Here is a 26,322-nt window from a genome sequence, read left to right as displayed (position 1 = left end):
CCCTGCATCCCCTCAGAAAAAAGCACTAACCTCATCACACCCAGTGAAGCTTATTTTTTAGTAGACATGCCTAAGATTGGGAATTCTGACCTAGTGAAAATTGAAGCAGGCCAGTTTTTATTCTGGAATTTATTACCTCAAGACCTTTTTATCACTGGTTGGTTCCACCCTCCAAGAGAAAAAATTATGGCCCACCCCTGCTCTAGAACCTTTGCAGCACCTCAGCGGTTCTTCAGGCAAACTTTAAAGTCTCACTCCATTTTAGAATAGGACACTGAAAGAGCTTGATGATACCCCAAGGAAGGTCATATCATTTGAACTCTGCTTCAGTAACTTCAAAAAGCTACCTTGCCTCAAGCAAGGTCGTTGGTCCACATAGCTCAGGAATGTCTATAGGGGTAGAAAACTCCCATCATCCCCTGCCACTGAAATAAACATTTCGTTTTCTAGGGCAGTGGTTTTCAACCAGGTGAATGATGGTGCCATGGGCAACACTGGCCTCTGTCCCTCTTTCTCTCCCTCTCTGATGCCCTCACGTCTCTGCCTTCCGAAGGCTTGCATAGCTGTTTACTGCAGCAGGCCTGGCTATAAACTGCATAGGTGAATTGTGCACCTCTTTGGAGGGGTGGAGAGGGCAGCTCAGAGACCAGGAATGGCAGCAGCAGCTGCCCGGAGGACTCCCAAGGAGAGGAGGCTGAGGGGACACTCCACAAGGGAGGGTGTTTGGAAAAGGGCAAGAGGCTGCCAGTTCTGCAGGCAAGAGGTGGCATAACTCAGCTTCTGAGCCCCACAGGGGTGTTGCAGAAAGAATGTAGTTGGTTAAGGGAGCCGTGGACTGGAAAAGGTTGAAAACCTCTGTTCTAGGGTGGGTTATGCCCTGTAGATCAGATCAAATCTCATCCCACTCTGTTGCTTGTTGAAGGCTGCTTCCTCATAGTCACCTACCTAAGTGCCCATCTGGACAGCTGCATACAGGGGTTCAGCTCTGCCTCGCTTCCCACCTCCCACCCTTCATGGTACAAACAATAAGGAATGCAGAAAACTTCCATTTACTAAGCAAAGCCTTTGGCCCACCCAGCTCAGTATCATGTAACCCAATGGGAAGTGATTTTGAGCAGGAGTCTCTCCACTTCTATTTGCAGATGCCATGGACTGAAGTTGAGGCCCCCTCTCTCGCTGACCTGCAGGTTTTCCCTCCGGGGGCAGCTGCCAGGCTGCTCCTGAATGGAAAACAAGTCAGTTAGCTATAAAAGTTCTGCCCAACAGAAGCTGTATCCTCTGGGGAAACCGTGCAGTAAACAGCAGGAAAACAGCCAAGCAATTAAACATGACAATGTTATTGGGAACTTCTGGGTTTTTTATGTAACATAAATAATAAACACACACACACACACATAACAGCTAAGAATTTTTACAGAACTGACTCCTGGCAGGGAGCCTCATTCATTTCAGTCACAGCTATTTTTAAGCTGTTGCAAAACGTCCTGCCCAAAGACAGCTTTCAACCCATCCACCAGCTATGCGGGCACGCCTGCCTCAGAGCCCATGTGCGTCTATGGGTGGTTTAATTTCATTGTCTTCTGCCCCTGAGGTGTTTGTATTGCCATCGCTGATCTACTCTGCAACAGAGAATTTGCCAGGAGCAAAGCAAAATGATAATCCACTTGTGGACAGGCACTCCAGCTTGATGCTTGAACCCCAGACAGGCACGCCTACCAACAAGTGGGTAGGTACAGGGAGTAAATTAGGGGGGGGGTATTCTACAGGGAAATGGCTCTTCACATTACCTATACTCCAGGAAGGGCAAGGGGCTCAAACTTCCTTGCATGAAATCCAGAGGTGGTGGAAGTTTCTACTTCCCGGGCCAAGCCAGAGGAGGAACAGCTGGCAGGGACATTTTGCAGTGTAGCAGAAGCCTGTCTGTCTGTCTGTCTGCAAGCCAAAAATGCTTAGCTGCTGCCCAGGACACCAGAGGCCCCTCCTTTTGGGGAGGAGGTGAAAACAAGAAACAGATAAAACTGAAAAATCAACAATCCAGCTCAAAATGGATTGCGTGGGGGATGGCATATAGAAAGAATTGAGCTGGTTGCTCCATTTTCTCCCCATCCCCTTTATATTCTTTGGGAATTTCAGAATCCCTGGTATTCACTGCCGTAATATCTCACCTTATCATACTTTGTGGGGAGGGTGTTATCTCTCCCCCCCCCCCAATCCTAACACACACACAACAGTGTTTTTGCCTGGGCTAGAGAAGCTGTCACTAGAAATACTGTAACATACAAACCTTTTTGAATAAATGTACCAAAAACGCTAACAGAATACAGGAGACCTCTTTCCACCTATTGCAACTAGCTACTTCCCTCTGCAGTCATGGACATCAGTGGGAAGTACAGCTGGCAGGACAGGCAGCAACCCCCACAAAAAGAGAAGCAATGGCGTGGGGGGGGGGAGACCTCTGCCTCTTTGCCGAGTTATTTGGCTTTTGCAGCTACTAGAATGAAACTGTTTCATGCGGAACATTTGATGCTCGGGGAAGAGCTGAATTAGCTGAGCAGCAAAATGAAGGTTTTGCTTCCAGGGGCAAGGGGCAGGCAGAAGGCCCCTCTTCCAATAGAAAAAGATGACTGCTGGTTGCATTTGCTCTGCTGGAAAAATCGTTGAAGGCCTCTTAGAATAAGGTTACCAGATTTATTGCAATGAATATGGGGACACAATCAATCAATTAATCAATAAAAATAAAATAATATTTTTTCTTAAAAAAAAAAAAGAGAGGAAAAAGGTTATTTTAAAAAATTAAGAAGTAATATTTTCTCTTCTGTGGTCTCCTCTGTTGTGTGGCCGCCTTCTGGGTCCCAGCCTTTCTTGGAGAACTAGCCGTGCTTTCCCCCTCCCTCCCCCTCCTTGTACTGTGATCTCCTACAGGCTTACTCAGGAGTAAGCATTAGCAGAACCCCCCTCCTCCTGCTACTGCCCTGCCCGCCTGTCTGGGCGTCTCCTGCGCAGGCATCGTCTGGCGGCCGCCCACCTGCGCTGTGGAGCGCCCAGTCAGGGGGTCCGGGGCAGAGCCGGTGGGGAGCGAGCAGGAGGAGGCGTGCTTGGGCCTGCTCACCTCAATAATGAGCTGGCCAACAAGCTGAGCCGCCGCTTGCAAGTCGAGGAGCACAATGGCAAAGCCGAGCAGCAGCCGCAGCCGCCCAAGCACCACCTGGAGGCTGAGCCGGAACCGGAGCCGGCGGCCTTGGGCAGCGGTGCCGACGGCGAGCTGAGAGCCAAGTTGCAGCGGCGCACCGAGCTCAGCGGCCCTATGCAGCTTTCACCTGGCGGCGGCGCCCACCACATCTGCAGCCCCTACACTGAGTCCCCATATGATGTGTCTTGTGCGCAACACATCATATGGGGACTTCCAGTGAGGCAAAATGGTGGGTGCCACGGCAGCGGGCAGCTCCTGCTACCAGGCTGCTGAGACTGCCGCTGCTGCAACGCTTCCCGGGGACATCAGATGAAATCCGGGTACATTCCAGGGATGGAATTTGTCTGGGGACAAATTTGCAAATCTGGGGACTGTCCCCGGGAAATGGGGACATCTAGTAACCCTATCTTAGAATACAGAAAGTCACCACATATTAAAAACATGGATTGGCTGCTACCAAAGATCCACCCAGTTGTTCCTAAAAGCCTTTCAGTGGTTCAGGGGTGTGGGGACACCATACGACCCAGCCTCCCTCCAAAGCAAAGTGACCATGCTGCACATCAGAGTGACACCAGCCAGAAATCCAGGCCTCCCTTTTGCAATGGCTGGCTTCTGGCCTCGTTGGCAGAAGGCTAACAAGGCCTGATGAGGGGACCAGGTTGCCTCCTCCCACACCGTCAGTGGGGCTAAGGAGCTCCTCCAAAATCAGGAGAACCACACCACCCAGCTCAGCTGCGGGGAAGAAGAAGCAGAAAGCAAAGAGGCTTGCATGCCATTCCCTTGCGGCAGCTGGAGCCTCAAGTGCTGCTCAGTTGTCACTCAGATGGTCAAATTCCTCCCAATCTAACATGCTCATGACCTCTGAAGAAATGTCTGGGTGGTTCTGGAGCCTGTTTTGCTGCCGTTCAGGGGTCCACCTCTCGGCATTTGTGATAACGGCCCTGGGCAGGGTGAGGACACAGGCGGCCATCCCAGAGATGTTGTCCTCTAGCCGAGGGCCTCTCTCCCAGCAGTCTCTGTCAGCATCATAAATGTGGACGTAATGCATGCGAATCCCCCGGTTGTGGGATCTGCCCCCTAAAACGTAGATCATGTGATCCAGGACGGCAATGCCGGGTTCGCCATGTCCTGCAGGTAAAGGGCACACAGTGGTCCACTGAGCGGTGCTGGGGGAATAGCAGGCCACCTGGGAGGGAGGCAAAAGCAACAGGTCGTCTCTGGTCACGATGGAGAACAAGTCCCCCCCCCCCACCAGGGAGTCCTAGCAAGGGCTTGTGGCTCCTCTCCCCCTGCAGCTGCCTCACAGAAGTTGGAGGAGAGGCTCCTAAACCTTCTGGCGTTTTAAGTTAACAGTCAGGCAGACAGAACAAAACCAGCCCTGGGTGTTCATGGCTTGTGGCCAGCTAAGCCATACTCAGAGGAGGTCCACTGAATCCAGTCTCTAGATTGCCGTGGAGCTACTCTGCGTTGGATACAGCCTCTGGGCAGAGCGCAGCTGCCTCCTCACCTGGTGGACGTCCCGCCTGTAGCCAGAGTCGTTGTTACTCCCTCCAATCACGTACAGCCTGCCCAGCAGGGCTGCCATCCCATGCCAGGCCCTCCGGACAGGGCCGTCGGCCAGGCTGTCCCAGCGATTGTCTACAGGGTCATAGCAGTGCAGCTCCTTCAGGTAGTCCTCGCCTCGCCTCCCGCAGGTGACATACATCCGTCCGTCCAACTCGGCTCCTGCGTGTGCGTAAACCTGCGTCAACAGAAGAGAGGGAGGAGTCAGGTGATGTCAGCAAAGCTTACCCACCCACCTCCACCTTCAGCAAATGTGGAGATATTTAGCCGAAATTCCCAGGACTGGAATTGGAGGCAATTCTCAGAGCTTGACCTCCAAATGATTGATGGCTTAAACCTGGCTTTCTGGTGTAAATCACCCCTCTCCCAATTTATACACCTCCCTCTCCAAAGGAGAACGCTCTTTCTTATAATAATGCACAAGAATTGATCACTCTGGTGTTTTCGACATCCTCCTTTGGTATCCCTGTGCCAAACCACTCCCATGAGCCCACCTTTGGGCCGGTGGGTCAGGGCAACAGGGGGCTGTTCCTCTTTTATGTCTGCCTTGGATCAAACGCCAAACAGAAACTTGGGCACCGCTCCCAGGAAGTCGCTTTGAGCACGTATCATAGCCCTTTTCATTTGCCAGGTGATGCAGAAACCTTCACGACACCTTGTCCACCGCCTGCCCCAACACTTGTGACATCCCGTAAATTCTGCACTAAATCCAGCTGTCAAATTTCTGTGCCGTTAATAACCGTGTAGCCTTCCTTATTCTCCAAAATTCCCCATCAACCCCAACTTTGCTCTGTACTTCGACTATCACTTATTTCCACATTTCTGCAACCTCAAGGTACTCCCCACCTCCTCAAAGTACGATGTTTAGGAAAGTGAATGCTGATCATAACAACAGTTTGGCTGGATCAGGCCAATGGCCCATCCGGGTCAGCATCCTGTTCTCACTGTGGCCAATGAGATGCCCTAATGGGAAAGCCCACCAGCAGTGCCCCCTGCAACCCCAGTTATGGCATTAGCAAAATTTATGGAAAACACACCAATCCAAACCTCCCTGGTGGTTGCTGGCCCACTCAAGGGTTCAGCCTAGCCGGCGCCATGCTTCGGATCTCCCAGGTGCCCCTGTGGTGTTGGAAAAGCTCCTGCTTTCCCTGGCCACTTGCCCAACTCCTGCCTTCTCCTCTCCTTACCTCCTTCCTGAGAGGGGCCACGTATTCCCAGGTGTTGGTTTTGGGGTCGTATCTTTCCACTTCTCGCAGTTCTTCGTGGTAGTCCCGTCCTCCCACGGCGTAGATGTATTCTCCCACCACACAGACGCAGAGGTCCGCATGCTCTCGCTGGAGAGACTGGATCTGGAACCACCGGTTGTGGCGTGGGTCGTACCTTGCAAAGGAAGAGGATGGCCAATCTGCACAGCTCTCCTAGCACAAGTGCCAGGGATGGATGGTGACCACAGGCTCTAAGTGCTGTTCCTGCCACCCATTTATCTCCCTGCATCCCATTGCTTCCAAGTGCATCCGCCTGTCCTCCCACACCAGCCACTCCCTCTATTGCTCTTGCCAGGCTTTTCAAAGAGAGAACCACCAGTCTTTGCAGCACGTCTGACTATAGCCGTCCTAGCTCTGCTTTGTGAGAAAAGAGCACAGCACTAGGGCAGCTGCGCTCACTGTGTGATCTTCTCAGTTTTAACTGAGAGATTAATCCCTTTCCAGATTAACATTCGCTCAAGGGGAACAATTTCCCCATCTCAACCCTGATATGAAAATATGATGGAACAACACTGTTCCAAAATGCATGTATGTTTGTGTGCATTTTCTGACATGCTCCCCTCTCAATGCCTGTAGATAGTAAGTGGACATGGTTCCATTTTTTGCCATTGTCATGCTACCAAAATAGTTCAGTCTTTGTTACACTTAATAGGCAGCAATATAATTTCAGGGGTTAGTATGTCCTGTGCATGCAGATAAAATTATCCCTGCTTTACAGATACAAGGACTGTCAGAGAGAGAGAGAGAGAGAAGGAGAGGGAAAGAGAGAGAGAGATTTAATCAGTCCAGTCACTCCACAGCTGTCAAAAGCTCACTGGGCACTATCTTTGAGCTGCTTCATATCAGCCATCTCATGTTTCATGCCCTCAATGCGCTCTGAGCTGGAAGGAGGCAGCCAGGAGCCTGAGGCAACAATAAATCACAGTAAGACTGAGGCATGAAGCACCTTGTTTACAGAGCTCAGAAAACATTGAGGGGGGTAGCGTCAGAAGAGGAGATAAATAAAAACACCTCCCTTCACACCCAGCTAGGCGTGGTCTTATTCTTTGTCAATGCCCTATATGAGGGACCAGGAAGTTGCTTGGATTGTTCCCCTTCTCTGAGGGTGCCAAGAAAGCAGCTTCCTGATTAACAGGGCAATCTGATACATGTCTCGCCGTGTTCAATGCTGAAGGGTGTTGAGGACTGAAACCTAATGGGACAACACCACTTGCCAGTCACTTAGAAAGGTAGTATCACAAATACCTCTTACCTCCAACACCTGTTTTCTGCTCGAAAGCCATGGATGTTGTTATCTCCCCCGACCAAGTAGACAAAGTTGTTGAGGACTGCAATTCCCTGGTTAGACATCCTGGGGGACAAGGCTGCTGTGAAGTGCCTCCACTCTCCCAGCAGCGGGTTCAGATACCTGGCCTGGTCGCTGACGACTGTGGAAGGGGTGGAGTGGATCCCCCCAAAGCCCACCACACAGCAAAACTCGGACCTCAGCTGAGTGTGGGGGCTTTGCATCATGGGCTGCAGGCATTCGTTCTTGTGGTACATCAGAGCACTCGCCACTGTCTCCTTCAAAGGGCACGGGCTGAGCTTGTTGTGAAGCCTCTGCAGGACAGGAAAGTCCATCAAGGGGAAGCGGACCGTCTCCAACAGCTTTGGGGGCTCCATCAAGGAGACCTGATCTGTTTCCACTTGCTCTGGAGTGTAATGGTACAGCAGGGCCCCCTCGTAAACCTCATTCTCAGAGGTGACCTCCAAGTTGTTACTGCTGAGGAGGGCGTAGACCTTTTCCAGGGGAAGCTGGCGGTACATTTCTGTCCTGGAGAGAGTGACAAAGTTTTTCAGAACGTAGGAGTCTAGCTGCTCGCTCAGGTGGCTCAGGTGGAAAAGGTCAGCCAGCTTGTACACATCCAAGACGTTCTCCTCGTCCACCCAGGACATGAGGAAGTCGCAGCAGAACTTGATAACCTCTGGGATCTGCAAAGGAGAAAGAAAAAAAGCCCCTCTGATATGGAGCTGCGAGGGACTCCAACCCTACCCTCCAACAGGATCGAAAGCCACCCATAGCATGCAGAATTTTGCATCATACAAACCAAGTCCAAATCCCGTGTTCATATTTTGCTAATGAAGCACAGGAATCAGGTCAAGATCTACTGAACTGGCAAGCGGCACTGCGAGTGGAAACATTTTTTTAATTCCAAGGTGATGGAGGCTGAGCCAGAGTCATGGCACAAACGTGTAGGAAAAGGAGAGCAAACCAGTCTTTAGATCAAAGGGCAGCTATAGCAACAGGGTCAAGCAAACCCTCATAGCTGGGAGCCTCTGTGGCACTGCTGGCTGCAAGAGAAGAGGTGGGAGAGCTGGGAAGCAGAGCTCACTCCATTGGCTCTGCTGTGCCTCTCCCTTCAACTGTTCCTCGGGGCAGCCATTCCATCAGGCTGCCTCAGTAGGAGAGGTGGGAAGCAGGGCTCACCTGTAGGAGACAGGGCCCACCTCCACCAGGCACACCCTGCCCCTGAACTGTGCCAGCTGGTCAATATAGGAAGAGTTGTTTATAAATTTGTGCCTGAGTTTTTGTTTTTATTCTCCTCTTCCCTCCCTCTCCTTTCCCCCTTGTGTTCTGTGGTGTTTTTTTTAGGCTGTAAGCCTGAATGGTTTTGACTGTATGGAAGACACTCTGAGAGCCCTTTAGGATGAAGAGTGGGGTACCAATGCTCCTACTAATTAATAAGTTCAAAGGGATAGGCTGCAATCCAACCCCCATCTGGGCAGTGGTGGTGCTTAACAGAGCAGCAGAGCCAGGACCCATCTGCAGCCCTACTGCTCATACTAGCCAAGATGTAAGGCAAGCAGCTGTGGTAGCTTAAAGCAGGTGCAGCAGCCAGAGCCAGATGAGGCCCTGTGATGCTCCAGCGAGGGCAGTGGGACCAGCTCAGATTTCTCCCATTCCCAGCATGTGCTGTTATGGGGTTTTGCATGGGCTGCCACCACCAGAGGCCCACAAAGCTGGGTGGAGAGGCACCTCTGACCAATCCACCACTCACAGAGCCTGCCATAAAGGAACTTTGGGCTTTGCCATGTTCCTTCCCCAACAAGCCTTTCAGAACTGCCAACTCTCTCACCTGAAGCTGGCAGGCGGCAGTCAGTATTTCCTGCACATTGCTGAGGCCAAGCTCCAGTTCCGAAGTATATATGAAGTTCAGGATTTGACACATGGCGTTATAAGACACACCCTGAATGTGGACCTCTTCCTGTTCCATTTCTCTTAGTCCGCCAGCAAACATGCCCCTATTAAAGGAAAGAGCTGCTTTCAGTCATGCTTCCAGAAAGGAACCTGCGCAGGGCTTCCAGGTTGTGTATGGGGGCAATTACTGATCCCATTTCTATGCTGTACTCCTTCCTCCAAGGAACTTAAGCACCTTGCACAGAGATACTCCACTTAGACTTCATAGCAGCCACACAAGAAGCAGGTCAGGCTAAGAGGCTGGCTGGACCAATGTCAACGACTGGGGATCAGTGTGGGAGAATCTGTTCTGCATGCAGAAGGTCCTAGGTTCAACCCCCAGCAGCATCTCCAGGCAGGGCTAGGGGAGATCCCTGCTTGAAACCCTGACCTCTGCCAGCCAGCGTAGCTAACACTGAGGTAGACAGACGAATGGTCTGGCTCATAGAAGGCAGCTTCCTATGTACTGAGGTTTGGGGCAAAGTGGACATGTGCCCCTCTGGAGGAGACCCACTGGGTGCTTGGGTCGCTGTATGGACTGTGGGTCATCAGACCTGCTTGGTACATTTCAGCCTTATTCATCCTAGCTGACTGGTTTAAAAGTAGAGTGGTATGGGCACAGATGTGTTAGGCAGGAGCTGTTGGGACAGGTGTGAATGTGTAGGCCCTGCTCTTCTGTTCATGGCGGTTCACTTCAGCTGCATAAGGGAAATGTTTGTGGGTGCCATATCACCACCATTATATGCCAGCCTTCTCCAACTCGGTGCCCTCCAAGCATTTTGGACTACAACACCCATCTTCCCCAACCACTGGCAATGAGGCAGGAGCCTATGGGAGTTGAGGTGCAACTATATGAGAAGGGGAATGAGGGCATCTTAGGTGAGATTCCTGTGTTGCAGGGGGTTGGACTAGATGACCTTTGGGTTCCTTCCAACTCTATAATTCTATGAGCAATGCCATGACTCAGTTGATGTGGGAGCAGTTTTTGGTCTTGCTCTATTGGCCCTTCTTTCCGCAGGTTATTGCCTAGCTTTCTACTCTGCACCACCCTAATGTTGACATTTGTTTTATTTCTACTCTGCACCAATTTCCCATTAAACCTCATCAGTTGGAAGCAGTCATGCTCCTGAATACCAGTAGCTGGAAACCGCAGGAGGGGAAAGTGCTGCTGTGGCATTCACACCCTGTTTGTGGGCTTCCCTAGGGCATCTGAGTGGCCACTGTGAGGCACAGATGTTCAGCCTCCACAGTGTGCTAAGATTTTACTGAAGAGTACCACAACTGATTTGTGCATAAATTTCAGAACTAAACATAAACATTTCCAGTTCATGCATAATACCGTTTCGGTTCTATTCCAGACAGACCTGAAGTAATCGCATGACGCCGCCAGGAGGATCCGATGAGCCTCGATCGGCTTCCCCTCCACACGCAGGATAACGTCAAAGAGGATGCCGCTGTCCCGGAGAGCCACCAAGCCATTCAGTAAAGCCTGGGAGTGTTGCGCACTACGGTAGGTGTTGCCGGAGCCCCCCTTGGCCAAGGGCTCCGGGAGAGTCTTGGCTGGCTTGGCCAGCTCCTGATCTTCTGCCATTCCAGGCCAAGACTCCAGGGACGCAAGGAAAGCAGTTTAGGGGTTTCCTGTAGAGCAATTTGCAGAGGAAAATGTTGGGTTTTCTGACTCGAAACCTTATTTATTAGTCATCCCACCCTCCTTCCCTCTGAGCCCACGGAAGAACTTCCAAGACGTTATATATATATAAAAAAAAATTAAAATAAAATTGGCTTAGAGAGCGGTATGAGTGAAGACATCTGAGAGGGAGGAGGAGAGAGATAAAGGACTCTCCGAGGAACCGGGCGAGGAGCTGGACTTTGAGGTCAGGAGGGCAAGAGGGTGAAGAGGCCACGTCTGACGCGGAAGCAAAACAAGGCTCTCTCCGAGTAAGAAGGCGGCGGAGAAGCCCCGCCTCGGGCCCCTCCACGGCCTGAACTCGGGGTCAACTTGTGCTCTGCACATGCTCAGGAGGCGCCCGCAGACGGAGCCAAGCGGAAAGGCGCAGACCCATCTGAGGCCGCCACCGCCCTCCTCCCCCGACCTGAGCACCTCCTTCCGGTTTCAACTGCCGGGAACCACAGAAACTGGCGGCTGGGCCAGAACGTCGCTTCCCTCCCACATCCGCCTCCGCCCTCCCCGCGCACAGGAGGACTCGCCTCTTTAAGGGGCGTGGCGGCGCACGCGCAAATCGGCCTCAGGGCAAGGAAACCCTCCGCCTCTGAGCCGCCTGCTTCCCAGAAGCCCCCGCTGCCTCGGAAACGCGCTTTGAGCGCCCGCGAACTACCTATCCCGTCGTGCTCCGGGGGGGCGCGCTTCGTCGAGCGACTTCCGGCGGCCGGAAGAAGCGTCACTGCGCCCGCCGCTCGCTCAAGTCAGTATCTCCTCAGCTCGCTCGGCCCTCGGATCGGCGGCGGCGGAGGCGGCGGGCGGCCTCGGCATGGAGGAGAACGACTGGCGCAGCGCCAACTTCAGGCAGAAGCTCGTCAGCCAGATGTGAGTCCGCGGAGGGAGGGGAGAAAGGGAAGGGGAGGACCAGCTTCGGCCGGCTCCTCGGCTCCCGCGCCTCACGGGCAGCCCCGGTATCAGGAGCGGCGGAAGCAGCAGCAGCAGGAAGCCTCTGGCCTGGTTGGGCCGGCGATACGGGCCGGGTGATGGAGCCGGCTCTGCCATTTTCGAGACCCTCCTGGAGGCTGTGAGTGGCGTGAAGGTGCCCCAGATCGGGTCCCGGGATGTCGCAACCCGCGAGTGCCCCGCCAGATTTTACGGGAGGGATGCTGAAACGAACCTGATGGGGGTGGGGGAGGAAGCGGCGGCTTCCCGTCCCCTCCGTCCCCGCTCTCACTCTTCGCCAATTTCTGGACGCAGTCTTCTTCGAAAAGGGCCCCTTGGAGGGACAGGGATTTTGGCTCCATGGCCCTGTTTCACTTGGCTGAATGGAGGCCCACCTGCAAGGCCCACCTACCATAGCTGTCAACTTACACGTTTGAAAATAAGGGACTAGCAGCCTCGAAAATAAGGGATCAGCAGCCAAAATACGGGATCAACAATTACTTTCATAAAATATATATTTTGTTGCATGCAAATGGCTTTCGATATCTATTAGGTCCATAAATTACCATATAGCATATATTCAACACCAAAAACAGCAACAATTTGTTGTTGACAAAGGACAGCTGGACATAGAAAGGGCCCCATTACCTTCAGTAGCTTATTAAAGGGACATCATCAATAAGGGACAGCAGCAGGACATGGCGCTGGGATAAGGGACTGTCCTGCCAAATAAGGGACACCTGACAGCTATGCCACCTACCGTTGCCTGTAGTCCGCCAGACTTTGGCCCCCATCACATTCCGTCCTCCCTGAGGAAGGGCGCGTTGTGCAAGGCCTGCCAGGCGCCCTCGCAGCCACAGCAGGATATGCATTGGGCAGGCATTCCAGGGGCCACATTGATCCATGGAGGAGAGGGTTGCCTGGAAGAGATCCTGAGGGAGTATGTTTCTGTGGGTTCTAATTCCTTGGCAGGTGGAGGCTTGACTCAGGGATCAGCTCCCGGTGGGATCTTTTCCCTTGGAAAGCCTGCTGATTTAGACATACATCGTTGGGTTTTTATTTCTGGTTTGGGTCCTGCAGTGGCTTGCTGTGCCTTGCCCTTCTCAGCCAAAGAGGGGAGGGAAAAAAGAAATCTCAAGATGGCAACTACGTCTCCAGCACGCTCTATAAAGCAATCCAATCAGGGCGTGTGCATCCTGACATCCAAGGGACAGTCCCACATCCCAAAAGATGGTTGAGTCACTTAGCCCAGTGCCTGTGGGTGCTAGTCTGGCTTTTTCTTCCGCCCACTGGCAATCCACATTAGGAATCTCACTTGCTAGTTTGCTGGGTAGGCAAACCCTACTGGAAGGTTTGTTATCTGTGGTTCTCCCAAATAGCTGCTTCAGAGTCTCTGGTGGTGGCAGAAGCTGGCCTGCCTGCTTGCTTGCCAATCTGGGGAACCCGAGGGAAGGCCATAGATCACAGCAGGAGCACAGAGTCCCTGAGCCTAGAGGCGTTGAAAGTGTTTAGGTTGCCACATGAGTGCTCTGCTTCAATTACCCTGCTATCATGCGGGATGGGAGGCTGGTGTGATTGATTGTCCTCTCCCCTTCTCCCCAGAAATGGCAATGGCACTCTGAGCAGGGACACCTACTTCTGCTCCTTGCATCCAGGCTGGGGGCCTGCAAGGCAAAAGCGTCCATCCGTTTTCCTGGCCTTTGTGAAGAGAGAACTTGCCTACGTGTTGGAGGGAGTGTTTTCCATATGTGGGAGCAGCACACCCCACTTTTTTGGGGGGGGGAGTGTAAGAACAAAACAGAAAGCCCCATTATTCACAAATTGCAAAGGGGCTAGAGAGAGATTTGCATCAGTTCATAGGTATTGTGGTATGGTTGCCCCTTCCTCTTACCGGCTTGTCTGGGGTGGTATGCCTTACCCCATTCTGGCCTGGGGTAGGGGATTGGATGTTTGTGTCTGGAGATGAAGTGCATTTGAGGCTCTTAGAAAAAGCATGCTAGCCATAAAGGTAAAGGGATGCGGGTGGCGCTGTGGTCTAAACCACTGAGCCTCTTGGGCTTGCTGTTCAGAAGGTTGGTGGTTCGAATCTGCATGATGGGGTGTGCTCCCGTCGCTCTGTCCCGGCTTATGCCAACCCAGCAGTCTGAAAGCATACTAGCGCAAGTAGATAAATAGGTACCGCTGCAGCAGGAAGGTAAATGGCATTTCTGTGCACTCTGGCACGGAGTCCCATTGCGCCAGAAGCGGTTTAGTCGTGCTGGCCACATGACCCGAAAAGCTGTTTGCGGACAAACTCTGGCTCCCTCCGCCTAAAAACGAGATGAGCGCCACAACCCCATAGTCACTTTTGACCCGGACTTAACCGTCCGGGCGTCCTTTACCTTTACCTTTTACCTTGCTAGCTATGTGCTTTGGTTCCCATGTGTGTTTCTCTTCTAGTTTTCATCAGCAGATATCTTCTGTGTGAGCTCTGAGTATATGGAACCCGAGGACAGAGAGGAAGCTCTGTGTCCTGCACTGTCATCAGACTGTCATTAACACACTACAGTGTTGGTGTGCTCTGATCGGGTACCAGTTTGCACCATATCCAACACAGGTGTGATGTAGACAGGGTGGAAGTCATCTTGGGAAGGCTATTTTATCATTTATTTTTGATGTCAATTGAAGAAATATTGTTCAGTCTGGGGCAAGTTGTGTTGGGTGCCTTTTGTTCCAGTTTTGCATGAGATGGAATGTTCCTGTTAAACACATAGCGATAAGGTGTTTTTAGCAAGAAGTATCTTTTTAAGCCAGCAAAGCTGAATGTCCAATTAATAGAAAGGAAAAATGAAAGCAACAGTCAAAAAGACTTACCGTATTTTTTGCACCATAACACTCACTTTTTTCCTCCTAAAAAGTAAGGGGAAATGTATGTGAGTGTTATGGAGGGAATGCCTACAGGTGGCATGCCTACGGATTTTCCTCCTCTAAAAACTATGTGCGTGTTATGGTCGGGTGCATGTTATAGAGCGAAAAATACGGTACTTTGTTGTGACAGCATAGGTGTCAAGGCTATTCTGACACTGCTTTCGTTTTACTTGATATTTCACTGTGCCTTTTGTCGCACAGGTATTTAAAGGTTGGCTTTTGGGGGTGCCTCTGATGTTGTGTGGGGAGGGGCATCCTGGATTTCCTCTCCTCTCCCTTGGTGCCTGCAAAATCTGATACAGAGGGTCCCCCAAGAAGGGGAACAACCCCCAGTTGTTTGATGTAAACTGCTTGGGGATTCTGGATATTAAGCAGCTTAGAAATATCATCAATAAATAAAAATTAATAAAATATTTATTTAATTCCTGCTACCTGCAAGAAAGGGACGCGAGTGGCGCTGTGGTCCAAACCACTGAGCCTAAGGCTTGCCGATCAGAAGGTTGGCGGTTCGAATCCCCATGACGGGGTGAGCTCCCGTTGCTCGGTCCCTGCTCCTGTCTACCTAGCAGTTTGAAAGCCTGTCAAAGTGCAAGTAGATAAATAGGAACTGCTCCGGCGGGAAGGCAAACGGCGTTTCCGTATGCTGCTCTGGTTGGCCAGAAGCGGCTTAGTCCTGCTGGCCACATGACCCAGAAGCTGTACGCCGGCTCCCTCGGCCAATAGAGCGAGATGAGCGCCGCAACCCCAGAGTCATCCGCCACTGGACCTAACAGTCAGGGGTACCTTTACCTACAAGAAAAGGGAGAGCCTGTGCCCAGAAGAGACAAAGCTAAAGTCCTGTTGGGGCAGGTGTGGAAGTGTGTTTGTGGGTTGCTTGTGCGTCAGCGAGTGTTGTGGGGTTGATGCGCTTGTATGATTTCTTCTGAAGTTGGGCCGGGGCCTCCGCCTTTCAAAAGAAACTGAACTTCACCCACAGAAGGGCTGAGCAGAAATAGTAGCCTGTGGAGTGGGCCCTGTTTTCAAGGTGCCTCCTTTGCGTGCGGTTGTGATTCTGGTGCTTCAGCTGCTCTCTGTCTTTTCCTTCTTGCAGTGAAGATAGCATGCGGAATGCTGGAGTGGCTCACAATAAGAGCAGCAAAGAGATGGAGAACCACGTTTTCTTGAAGGCCAAATCACGGGTAAGGAGGAGGAGCCAAGGGTGAAAGTGAAGGGCAGGCAGGAGAGAGAGAAGGTCCAGGCTCTAGCAATTTTGGGGTTGAAGTACCAGTTGCCCTCTTCCGAGGAGTCAGACCCTTGGTCCAGCCAGCTCAGAACAGATGACCCTGGCTTGCAGCCGCTGCTCTCTGGAGTTTCAGGCAAGCTGTCTTTCCCAGCCCTTCCTGGAGATGCTTCCAAAGATTGGATCAGGCACCTGCTGCATGCAAGCCCCTGAGCTCCTGCCCTTCCCACTATGGAGTGAAGGAGGACAGTGGGAAACCCTGCCTGGGCAGGTGACTGTCAGAACAGCTGGTTTCACTTCCCTGGTGGGCATCCCGTCTTCTGCCAGTTGCCCGTCTATGAACAGTTGTGGCTTCCTTGGTTAGTTCCTCCCTTTCTCATAAGCTTTGCAGCTCTGCCCAAGTGGAAGACACCATGTCCCCTTCCAGTCCCAAATCTTTCCCACAGGGGCAAACACAGAAACTGCCTTGGTCCACTTGACTCAGTATCATCTACACTGACTGGCAGCAGCTGTGTAGGTTTTCAGGCAGGGTTCCTTCCCAGCCCTACCTGCGACCTTCTGCATGCATAGGAGATGCTCTATGTGGGAGCTCCAGCCATTTCCCATTGTATCTTCTACCTCTCCTGTTCCCTGCAGAACACTACAGGCTGGCGGAGAGGCGTCTTTTTTCGCTGTGGCTGGTTCTGGAGTCGTTGCAGTTTCCCCTGTGTTTCACTAGTGAGATAATAATAATAATAATAATAATAATAATAATAATAATAATTTATTTATACCCCGCCCTTCCTGGTTCCGAAAACCGGGCTCCGGGCGGCTAACAACAAATTTTAAAAACTTAATTGTAATACAACCTAGAAGCAGCATAAAATACAGTATAAAAACATCAATAACAATAAAATTCAAAGTTCAAAAACCATTTTGGGGGAAATCCATCCAATAAGCATCAGATAGTTACCAGGGCTAGCTAGCTGAATTAGTCCTACTTGGGCCAGCGAGGAGGCCAGGGGAGAATTAAGCTGTGGGGTCTCAGAGTGGGTAATCTTCATAAAAGGAGAGGGAAGAGAAGGGAAATAAAAGATCAGGCTGAATTCAAATTAAAGGCCAGGTGGAATAGCTCTGTCTTACAGGCCTGACGGAAGGAGGTTAAATCCTGAAAGGCCCTAGTCTCATGGGACAGAGCATTCCACCAGGTCGGAGCCATCACTGAAAAGGCCCTGGTGGAGGATAGTCTGACTTCCTTAGGGTCCGAGTACAGTCCTACCTTGGAAGTCGAACGGAATCCGTTCCGGAAGTCCGTTCAACCTCCAAAACATTCAGAAATAATAATAATAATAATAATAATAATAATAATAATAATAATAATAATAATAATAATTTATTATTTGTACCCCGCCCATCTGGCTGGATTTCCCCAGCCACTCTGGGCGGCTTCCACAGAAACCAAAAAACACTAAAATATCATACATTAAAAGCTTCCCTGAATAGGGCCGCCTTAAGATGTCTTCTGAATGTCAGGTAGTTGTCCATCACCTTGACATCCAATGGGAGGGCATTCCACAGGGCGGGCGCCACCACCGAAAAGGCCCTCTGCCTGGTTCCCTGTAGCTTCGCTTCTCGTAATGAGGGAACCGCCAGAAGGCCCTCGGCGCTGGACCTCAGTGTCCGGGAAGAACGATGGGGGTGGAGACGCTCCTTCAGGTATACTGGGCCGAAGCCGTTTAGGGCTTTAAAGGTCAGCACCAACACTTTGAATTGTGCTCGGAAACGTACTGGGAGCCAATGCAGGTCTTTCAAGACCGGTGTTATATGGTCTCGGCGGCCGCCCCCAGTCACCAGTCTAGCTGCCGCATTCTGGATTAGCTGTAGTTTCCGAGTCACCTTCAAAGGTAGCCCCACGTAGAGCGCATTGCAGTAGTCCAAGCGGGAGATAACTAGAGCATGCACCACTCTGGCCAGACAGTCCGCGGGCAGGTAGGGTCTCAGCCTGCGTACCAGGTGGAGTTGGTAGACAGCTGCCCTGGATACAGAATTGACCTGCGCCTCCATGGACAGCTGTGAGTCCAAAATGACTCCCAGGCTACGCACCTGGTCCTTCAGGGGCACAGTTACCCTATTCAGGACCAGGGAGTCCTCCACACCAGCCCGCCCCCTGTCCCCCAAAAACAGTACTTCTGTCTTGTCAGGATTCAACTTCAATCCATTAGCCGCCATCCATCCTCCAACCGCCTCCAGGCACTCACACAGGACCTTCACCGCCTTCACTGGTTCTGATTTGAAAGAAAGGTAGAGCTGGGTATCATCTGCATATTGATGGACACCCAGTCCAAACCCCCTGATGATCTCTCCCAGCGGCTTCATATAGATGTTAAAAAGCATGGGGGAGAGGACGGAACCCTGAGGCACCCCACAAGTGAGGGCCCAAGGGTCTGAACACTCATCCCCCACCACCACTTTCTGAACACGGCCCAGGAGGAAGGAGCGAAACCACTGTATAACAGTGCCCCCAGCTCCCAACCCCTCTAGACGGTCCAGAAGGATGTTATGGTCGATTGTATCAAAGGCCGCTGAGAGATCCAGCAGAACTAGGAAACAACTCTCACCTTTGTCCCTAGCCCGCCGGAGATCATCAACCAGTGCGACCAAGGCAGTTTCAGTCCCATGATGAGGCCTGAACCCTGATTGGAAGGGATCCAAATGGTCCGCATCCTCCAGGCGTGCCTGGAGTTGTTCAGCAACCACACGCTCAATCACCTTGCCCAAGAATGGAAGATTTGAGACTGGGCGATAGTTGGCCATACTGGCCGGGTCTAAAGATGGTTTTTTAAGAAGCGGTTTAAGCGGTTTCATTTTTTAAGAAATGAAAGCGCAGCTTCTGACTGTCTGTAGGAAGCTCCTGCAGCCAATCGGAAGCCCCACCAGACGCTTGGCTTCCAAAAATAGCTCGCAAACCAGAACAGTCACTTCCGGGTTTGCGGCGTTTGGGAGCTAAAACATTCAAGAACTAAGCTGTTCGAAAACCAAGGTATGACTATAGTGGGAAGTTTGCTCGCATCTTCCTTTGTCCATCTGTTCCCTCCCCCCATCACTCCACATGCATCATGTGTACACCCTGTTTGCAAACACGTGCGCGCACAGACACACACACCCTGCCCCATCTCTGATTTGCTGCTGTGTAGGTGGAATGACTACCGCATCAATGGGCATATGGGTCCAGGTGATGCTTTTCTGTGTCTGGCGAGCTGGGAAAGTTGAGCCTTGCCTTGATAGGTGTTGGTCCCACCAGGGTCCCCCCCCCGCCCCTGGTGGCATGTTAAAATTTGAGCCATGTCCTTTCAAGGGATTTGTGCCTTACCCCTTCTGCATTTTGACTTTCTGCCTGGCACAGTTATTCCATTTTTATTTTTGATGTTTACATGCTGCCCAGTTAAGCATCCCCTTTCTGCAGTTGAATACAGTGATCTTTTTATGCAGACCGCACCCTGCCCTTTCAGTTCTGCCAGCGTGGGGGCTCTCTTGCTCTTCTAGAGGGAGAGCAGGAGGAGGAGGAGGAGGAGGAGGAGGAGGAGGAGGAGGAGGAGGAGGAAATGAGTCAGAGGCAGCCTGCCCTCCAACCCTCCCTCCCTGGCTTCTAAAATGCACTTTCATTTCTCTTAACTTTTAGGAGGAGTATCTTTCCCTGGTGGCAAGACTCATCATCCACTTTCGGGATATCCGTGAGTACTCTCATGCCTGTTTGCGGAGAGCGCTTGTTGGCCCTTTGAATCTTTAAGGGGGGACCGTCGGGGCAGGGAAGAGTGAGATAAAAAATAAGCATTAGCCAAGGAAAGGGGACGGAATGGAGGGGTTGGTTTCAGTGGCACATCTTGAGGAACTGCAATCATGAAATTCTTGACTGCGCAAATATGACACTGATCCAAATAGTATTTTTATATCCGGCTTTTCTAAGTGTTTGATGTTGAAACACTCTCAAGTCCACAAAGATAAAACTCTTTTAGATACAGTATAACAGACAAATATTTCTTTTAATAATTTTTATTATTCTTATTATTCAGAATTATAGCAAAACATATTTTCCAAAAACACATCCTTATTTCCCCCCATTCCCCCCCCACAGAACCCACCCCCCAACGTCCCTCAGTTCCAGTCTTTGGTTTCTCCAATAATGCTATTTTCTGCATGTTACACAGTTGTATAGCTCCTCAAACTGTTTAGTTAATTATTATCAGTAAAAAATTGTGAACGCAAGTGAAAGTATTCCCGTTCTGATTTGTGTGCGCTACCACTTTGTTTGCCGACAGCTCGGGGGCGGGGGAGTTCTTTTCCCCAAGGTTGCTGGTTTTAAAAAAATCTGGTTTATTCTTATCAAATAAAATACTACAAATTCTAAAACTGCATAGGATGAGGGGATGAAAAGAGTTTATTATAAACTGCTTGGGGATTTTACTACATTCAAGCAGTATATAAGTTTAAATAATAAAGACCTCAAAAAGCGGGGGGGGGGGGGAGAATGTTCCTACATGCAACAACAGCAGCGAGGCTACTGTTAGCACAGGTCTGGAAACAACAGCAATTGCCAACAGTGGAAGATTGGCAACAGAAGGTAATGGAGTACGCAAAAATAGCCAAATTAACGGGGGAAATTTGACAACAGGGCGATGAAACATTCCAAAAAGGATGGAAGAAATTTATGTTGTATATAGGAAAGGTGTGTGTGAAATAGAGAAACCAGTAGAATTGAAATGAACCTCATAACGTGTAACATAAATACTTTTATGGGAATAATAATAATAACAACAATAAGAAATACAATGTACGATGTAATCAGAGTAACCAATGGTAGTGGCAAACAATATATGGATAGTCAACAAGAATTGTATATATAGAAGGGCTTATTTATTTACAGACAATTTATGGACAAATGTGTAAAAGAACAAAATATAGATTGGATAAAGACAATGTGAAAAACTCAGAAGTGACATAAAGAAGTCAGAAGAAGGAAGGAGGGAAGTCAACTCGTAGGACCAAACTATAAATGTAAAATGTAATATAATATGTATAAGTATGAAGTTTGGAAAACCAATAAAGATTATATTTTAAATAAAAGCTGGGGGGAAATGAGGCAATGATGTTAGTGATGCTCAGAGGAGATTCACTGAAACTAATGGACAGGATTAACTGGTGCATTTATTCAAGTGTGTCAGCTCTGAGTAGGATTTCAGTTAATGCAACCCTTATAAGATAAATACTTAAAATGTTTACAGTGGTATCTCAGTTTAAGAACAGTCCGGTTTAAGAACGATTCAGTTTACAAACTCCGCAAAAGCGGAAATAGTGTCCCGGTTTGAGAGCTCTACCACGATCTAAGAACGGAATCCGAATGGTGGAAGGGCACCGGCGGCGGGAGGCCTCATTAGGGAAAGCGCACTTCGGCTTAAGAATGGTTTCGATTTAAGAACAGACTTTTGGAACGGATTAAGTTCGTAAACCAAGGTTCCACTGTATTTGTAAAACAACAAAAAACTATCCCCAAACCCCTCCCTCTGCTTTATTTACCCACTTTATAGAATTCCTTCAAACCATAACAAGTACAAAATGAAATCTTTAGTCTCAAAGAATTCTGACGAAACAGATCAATATCTGGAATCACTGTTCGGTGTTGGACATCATATTTGCTGAATACACAAAGCTTCACAGCTTGTCTTTCATCGTACAAAGTCTGGTATCTTGCTTCATTTAAAGGTTTTCAGAGACTTTGAGACTAAAGATTTCATTTTGTACTTGTTTTGGTTCGAAGGAATTCTGTAAAGATTGTCTATTGCGTACATGGTCATCGTGTTGCCTAGATATTGCTGACATTCTCTTTGCAACACAAAGGTGTGTTTGGTTACTTATTTACCCACTTGTCTGGTGTGTAGCTCTTTTGTTTGATTCTTCCCCCCCCAACCCCCCCATCTGCTGTTTATTCCAATTAGACTAATATTTTTCTTGCCTAAATGTGCCTGCACAGTTTTTCAGTTGTTGTTGTTGTTTTCTTTCCTAGACAACAAGAAGAACCAGGCCTCTGTCAGTGGTAAGAATGGCTCCTTCATCACCTTCCTTTATACACACACACACACACACACACACACATATATATGTCTTACCTACTTCCTTAAGAACTCTTTCCGAGGACTCTGACTCCTGTTCTGTGGGTGTGGATGGCTGTGTCAGGGGCATGTCTCCTCGTTGTGCTGGATTTCCTGCCAGAGCTCAGTCGCAAGCAAATGTGACACACAGACAGGCCCAGGTTCTGTTCTATCTGATCAATTCAGTGACAGAAAAGGTAAAAAAAAAAAAGTTTAGAAGTGCTCCCCTCCCCCAAGAAAAAACCCCTAGAGTCTTTTCTGTTGGGGATAATTCAGACTGAAATTCCCAGATGTCAGAAAAGGTTATTTATGTATGCTACTACTGCGGCCCATGTTTTATTAGCTTCAAAGTTTAAAATGAGCAAGGCCCTAACCAAAGAAGAATTGGCTACTTAAGTTGCCAGAATATGTGCAGACTTAACACTAAATAAGAGAACAAGAAGAATATACATTTAGAGAAGATTCGAAAAAGTTTATTGAATATATGGAAAATAAGCGTGTACAGCTGAAAATGCCGGCAGCATTTTTAGATAAATTCAACAGTGTAAATAAGTTTTGGTGGATTGTAATAGTGGAATACTGAATGGTATATTTTTTGTCAAACATGCATGCATTTATGGTATGTAAAATGAACCAAAACATGCACGCATTTATGGTATGTAAAATGAACCATGGAAACAGAAGAAGTCATCAGTATCTCTTTTTTAATATGTATTTTAATAAATTTTTCTGTTTTACATTTTAAAGTACTCATTTTTACATCTTTAAGATATTGATGATATCCCAAGGATGCAAAAAGGAGTACTTTAAATTGTAAAACAGAAAAAATTATTTTAAAAATATATGTATAAAAAAGAAAAGGTTAAAAAAGAAAACAGAGAGAATCTGAAACCAGCGAGTAATTCTGAAAGTTTTTCAAGGCTTTCTGCAAAAACAAAGTTGACCCCTCCCCCCTCTGCCCAGCTTGCTGGATGGGGCTGAGGTCATTGTGTGGCTGCTGGGACTAGTGGTGGGGTGAACAGCTGAGCCCAGGGGCCAGCTCCTTCCAGCGCATTGCTGCCTATCTCCATGGGGCTTTCTCAGGGAGCCTTCTTTTCTCCACAGATCCCATGAACGCCTTGCAGACCCTGACGGGCGGCCCACCTGCGGGAGCAGCGGGCATGGGCATGGCATCTCGCCCCCAGGGGATGGGTGTGCTTGGGCCCCCCATGGGGCAGCAGATGAGCCTTCCGGGGCAGCAGGCGGCACCAGGGGCGGCTGGGATGGCCCCCCGTGGCATTCCAGGCATCTCCGCAGCTTCCCAGCCAAGTAAGTGTTTGGAGTCTTGGCTCTTCCCTGGGTGCTAAGCGGTTTGGCCCTGGGACTGTGACCCTCCCCAAAGACCAAATGGGAAGCCGACAGGCTTGGGCCAGGGCAGGGGGATTTTCCTGCTTTGGAGCATGCTGAGGGAATTCTCTTGGGAGGAATCTCTTCAGCCCCCGTTGGATAAAAATAGGAGCAGATGGCAGAGAGTTTGCTCTCTGGCTCTGTTTTGTTGTTGTTTAGTCGTGTCCGACTCTTCGTGACCCCCTGGACCAGAGCACGCCAGGCACTCCTGTCTTCCAATGCCTCCCGCAGTTTGGTCAGACTCATGCTGGTAGCTTCGAGAACACTATCCAACCATCTCGTCCTCTGTCATCCCCCTCTCCTTGTGCCCTCCATCTTTCCCAACATCAGAGTCTTTTCCATGGAGTCTTCTCTTCTCATGAGGTGGCCAAAGTATTGGAGCCTCAGCTTCAGGATCTGTCCTTCCAGTGAGCACTCAGGGCTGATTTCCTTCAGAATGGATAGGTTTGATCTTCTTGTAGTCCATGGGACTCTCAAGAGTCTCCTCCAGCACCATAATTCAAAAGCATCAATTCTTTGGCGATCAGCCTTCTTTATGGTCCAGCTCTCACTTCCATACATCACTACTGGGAAAATCATACAGTGGTACCTCGCAAGACAAATGCCTTGCAAGATGAAAAATGCGCAAGACGAAAGAGTTTTCCGTTTTTTGAGTCGTTCCGCAAGACGAAATTCCCTATGGGCTTGCTTCGCAAGATGAAACGTCTTGCGAGTTCTTGCGAGTTTGTTTCCTTTTTCTTAAAGCCGCTAAGCCGTTAATAGCCGCTAAGCCGTTAATAGCCGCTAAGCCGTTAATAGCCGCTAAGCCGCTAATAGCCGTGCTTCGCAAGACGAAGAGACTCGCGGAACGGATTAATTTCGTCTTGTGAGGCACCACTGTAGCTTTAACTATACGGACCTTTGTTGGCAAGGTGATGTCTCTGCTTTTAAAGATGCTGTCTATGGCTCTGTTTTAACCATGTACAAACATGCTTTGTTCCCCGGACAGGCTGATTCACCCCATCTAGCCCTGTCTCATCTTCTACCTCCGAGTGGCATGCATGTGACAAGTTAAGGAAGCATCTGTTCACTTCACCCGCTTCCCTTATCCCTTTCTGAGCTGGAGAGGTGGGCGAAAGCGGGCAGAACCAGTGCTGTTTCACAACTATCCTTTCATGCTGCTGGGTTACAGAGCCTGGTGTAGAGACTAGCAGGTCTTAGCTGCAGTAGAGGAATCGTCCACCAGAGACACCCCCACGCCTTTCTCCTTGTCTATTTAGCCTAGGGGTGGGGAACCCCTTTTGGCTCCACAGCTGAGATCCTTATCAATGATGTCGTTGTGACAGGGCTGAAGCATCCTCTCCTCCTTTAAGCAGGCAGGTGACGGCAGTTGGGTACCACCACAGCCCACTTAAAGGAGAATGGAAAAGGCTTTAACCCTGTCACCTAGGTTGCACGGTCCAGTGCAGGATTCAGCACTGTCCTCCTACCCATTAGCTGATGGGCATGGTTTGCAGTAAAAGATTGGCCTGCAGTAAAAGATTGGCCCCACCCATGCTCTTGTCCTTTTTGGATGCTCTGCCTGGCAACTCCTGTACAGGCAGATTAGTCTCTTACCCTCCATGAATGTGGGCCTTTTCAGGCAGCCACAGGGATCCATCCTTGCCAGTTAACTGCAGAAATCACTGTTGGCTGAGCGAAAGTGTTCACCTTCGTCTGCTAAACAGGCTCAGGCCCGTTTTCTTTGTTTCTTGCCTCCTGTCCATTGGGTGAGAGTGGCTTTCTTCTCATCCTTTTTTTCTGCTTTCCAGATTGCAGTTACTGCAAAGTCCAAATCTGAAGTCGGGCTGTGCCTGATGGTTGGATTTCAACTCTTAGGTGACCTTACCTAGAAAAAGCCCCTCTCTGCCAGCCTCCTGCCACACACCCATGGCTCCTCCCTTCCCCTTCCTTTGCCCCACAGCCCAGCTCCAGCTGCAGCAGATGGCCCAGCAACAGCAGCAGCAGTTTCAGCAGCAGCAGGCACAGGCGCAGCAGCAACAGCAGGCAGCGCTGCAGCAGCAGCAGCAGTTCCAGGCCCAGCAGACGGCCATCCAGCAGCAATTCCAGGCGGTGCAGCAGCAGCAGCAGGCGGCAGCCGTGGCGCAGCAGCAGCAACAGCAACAGCAGCAGATGCAGGCAGCCCAGCAGCAGCACATGCTGAAACTGCATCAGCAGAACCAGCAGCAGGTAAAGAGAGAGAGAGAGAGAGAGAGAGAGAGAGAGAGAGGGGTGGCCTGTGGCTTCTGAAGGCTGGATGCTTTAGAGCCGCAACGTCTTTCTGTGGGGCACCTGGTGGCCTGCAGTGGTTACCCTTCTCCAGGGATGTAGGGCAGATATGTACAGCGAAGCTTTGGCAGCCCATTCATTGCTATGAGGAGCTGAATGTGTGGGGAGCAGGCCTCCTTAACACATGCCACTTCCCAGGTGAACCCAGAGAGGAGTTTAACTGAGACAGAGGAGGGCATGGGTGGGAATGGAATGGACCCCTCCTTTGAAGAGAGAGACATTGACCACTGACTGTCCATGAATGTGGCTGGATATTGTAGACTGGGATTAGGAGGGAGGATCTTCTGCCAGAGAATGGGCCAAATTACCTTGGGGGTATATGTCCGAAAATATGCCCAAACCCCGAGAGCCAGTGTGGTGTAGTGGTTAAGAGCGGTAGTCACGTAATCTGGGTAACCGGGTTCGCGTCTCCGCTCCTCCACATGCAGCTGCTGGGTGACCTTGGGCCAGTCACACTTCTTTGAAGTCTCTCAGCCCCACTCACCTCACAGAGTGTTTGTTGTGGGGGAGGAAGGGAAAGGAGATTGTTAGCCGCTTTGAGACT

The 26,322-nt window shown here is 50.1% G+C and overlaps 2 protein-coding genes across 4 annotated transcripts in view; one reads left to right on the top strand and one right to left on the bottom strand.

The window, feature by feature from the left end:
- Positions 1-1,336: 1,336 nt before the first annotated feature.
- Positions 1,337-11,379, bottom strand: KLHL22 (kelch like family member 22). Of its 2 annotated transcripts, XM_082204050.1 has the most exons (6): positions 10,600-11,379; positions 9,135-9,300; positions 7,271-7,989; positions 5,941-6,133; positions 4,698-4,931; positions 1,337-4,376 (listed from the first exon to the last, which is right to left on the bottom strand). In XM_082204050.1, exons 1-6 carry the CDS (start codon positions 10,824-10,826, stop codon positions 3,999-4,001), a joined length of 1,917 nt encoding a protein of 638 aa, XP_082060176.1. In that variant the 5' UTR covers positions 10,827-11,379; the 3' UTR covers positions 1,337-3,998. The 2 variants fall into 2 exon arrangements, with proteins under 2 accessions (XP_082060176.1, XP_082060177.1); XM_082204051.1 differs by lacking the exon at positions 9,135-9,300 and having other exon boundaries at positions 10,600-10,763.
- Positions 11,380-11,619: 240 nt separating this feature from the next.
- Positions 11,620-26,322, top strand: part of MED15 (mediator complex subunit 15) — a 31,242-nt gene continuing 16,539 nt past the window's right edge. The window contains exons 1-6 of one of the 2 annotated variants that reach the window (XM_082203131.1): positions 11,620-11,780; positions 15,835-15,922; positions 19,622-19,673; positions 22,001-22,030; positions 23,190-23,393; positions 25,414-25,679. In XM_082203131.1, the coding sequence (XP_082059257.1) occupies positions 11,725-11,780; positions 15,835-15,922; positions 19,622-19,673; positions 22,001-22,030; positions 23,190-23,393; positions 25,414-25,679 (696 nt within the window). In that variant the 5' untranslated portion in view covers positions 11,620-11,724. The remainder of the gene's footprint in view (positions 11,781-15,834; positions 15,923-19,621; positions 19,674-22,000; positions 22,031-23,189; positions 23,394-25,413; positions 25,680-26,322) is intronic. The other variant, XM_082203130.1, reaches the window with a different exon arrangement.

Source organism: Podarcis vaucheri, assembly GCF_965113315.1.
Source record: "Podarcis vaucheri genome assembly, chromosome: 16".
In the NCBI taxonomy this organism is placed as follows: domain Eukaryota; kingdom Metazoa; phylum Chordata; class Lepidosauria; order Squamata; family Lacertidae; genus Podarcis; species Podarcis vaucheri.
The sequence above is the reverse complement of the archived record's forward strand: the minus strand, read 5'-3'. Positions and strand labels throughout refer to the sequence as shown.

Excerpts from the sequence above, each read along its gene's own strand:
- KLHL22 (XM_082204050.1), bottom strand. The coding sequence starts at position 10,826 with ATGGCAGAAGATCAGGAGCTGGCCAAGCCAGCCAAGACTCTCCCGGAG. Across the intron at positions 7,990-9,134 it reads CTGCCGCCTGCCAGCTTCAG|ATCCCAGAGGTTATCAAGTT; the intron begins GTGAGAGAGTTG and ends TCTCCTTTGCAG. Across the intron at positions 4,377-4,697 it reads ACAGGCGGGACGTCCACCAG|GTGGCCTGCTATTCCCCCAG; the intron begins GTGAGGAGGCAG and ends CCTCCCTCCCAG.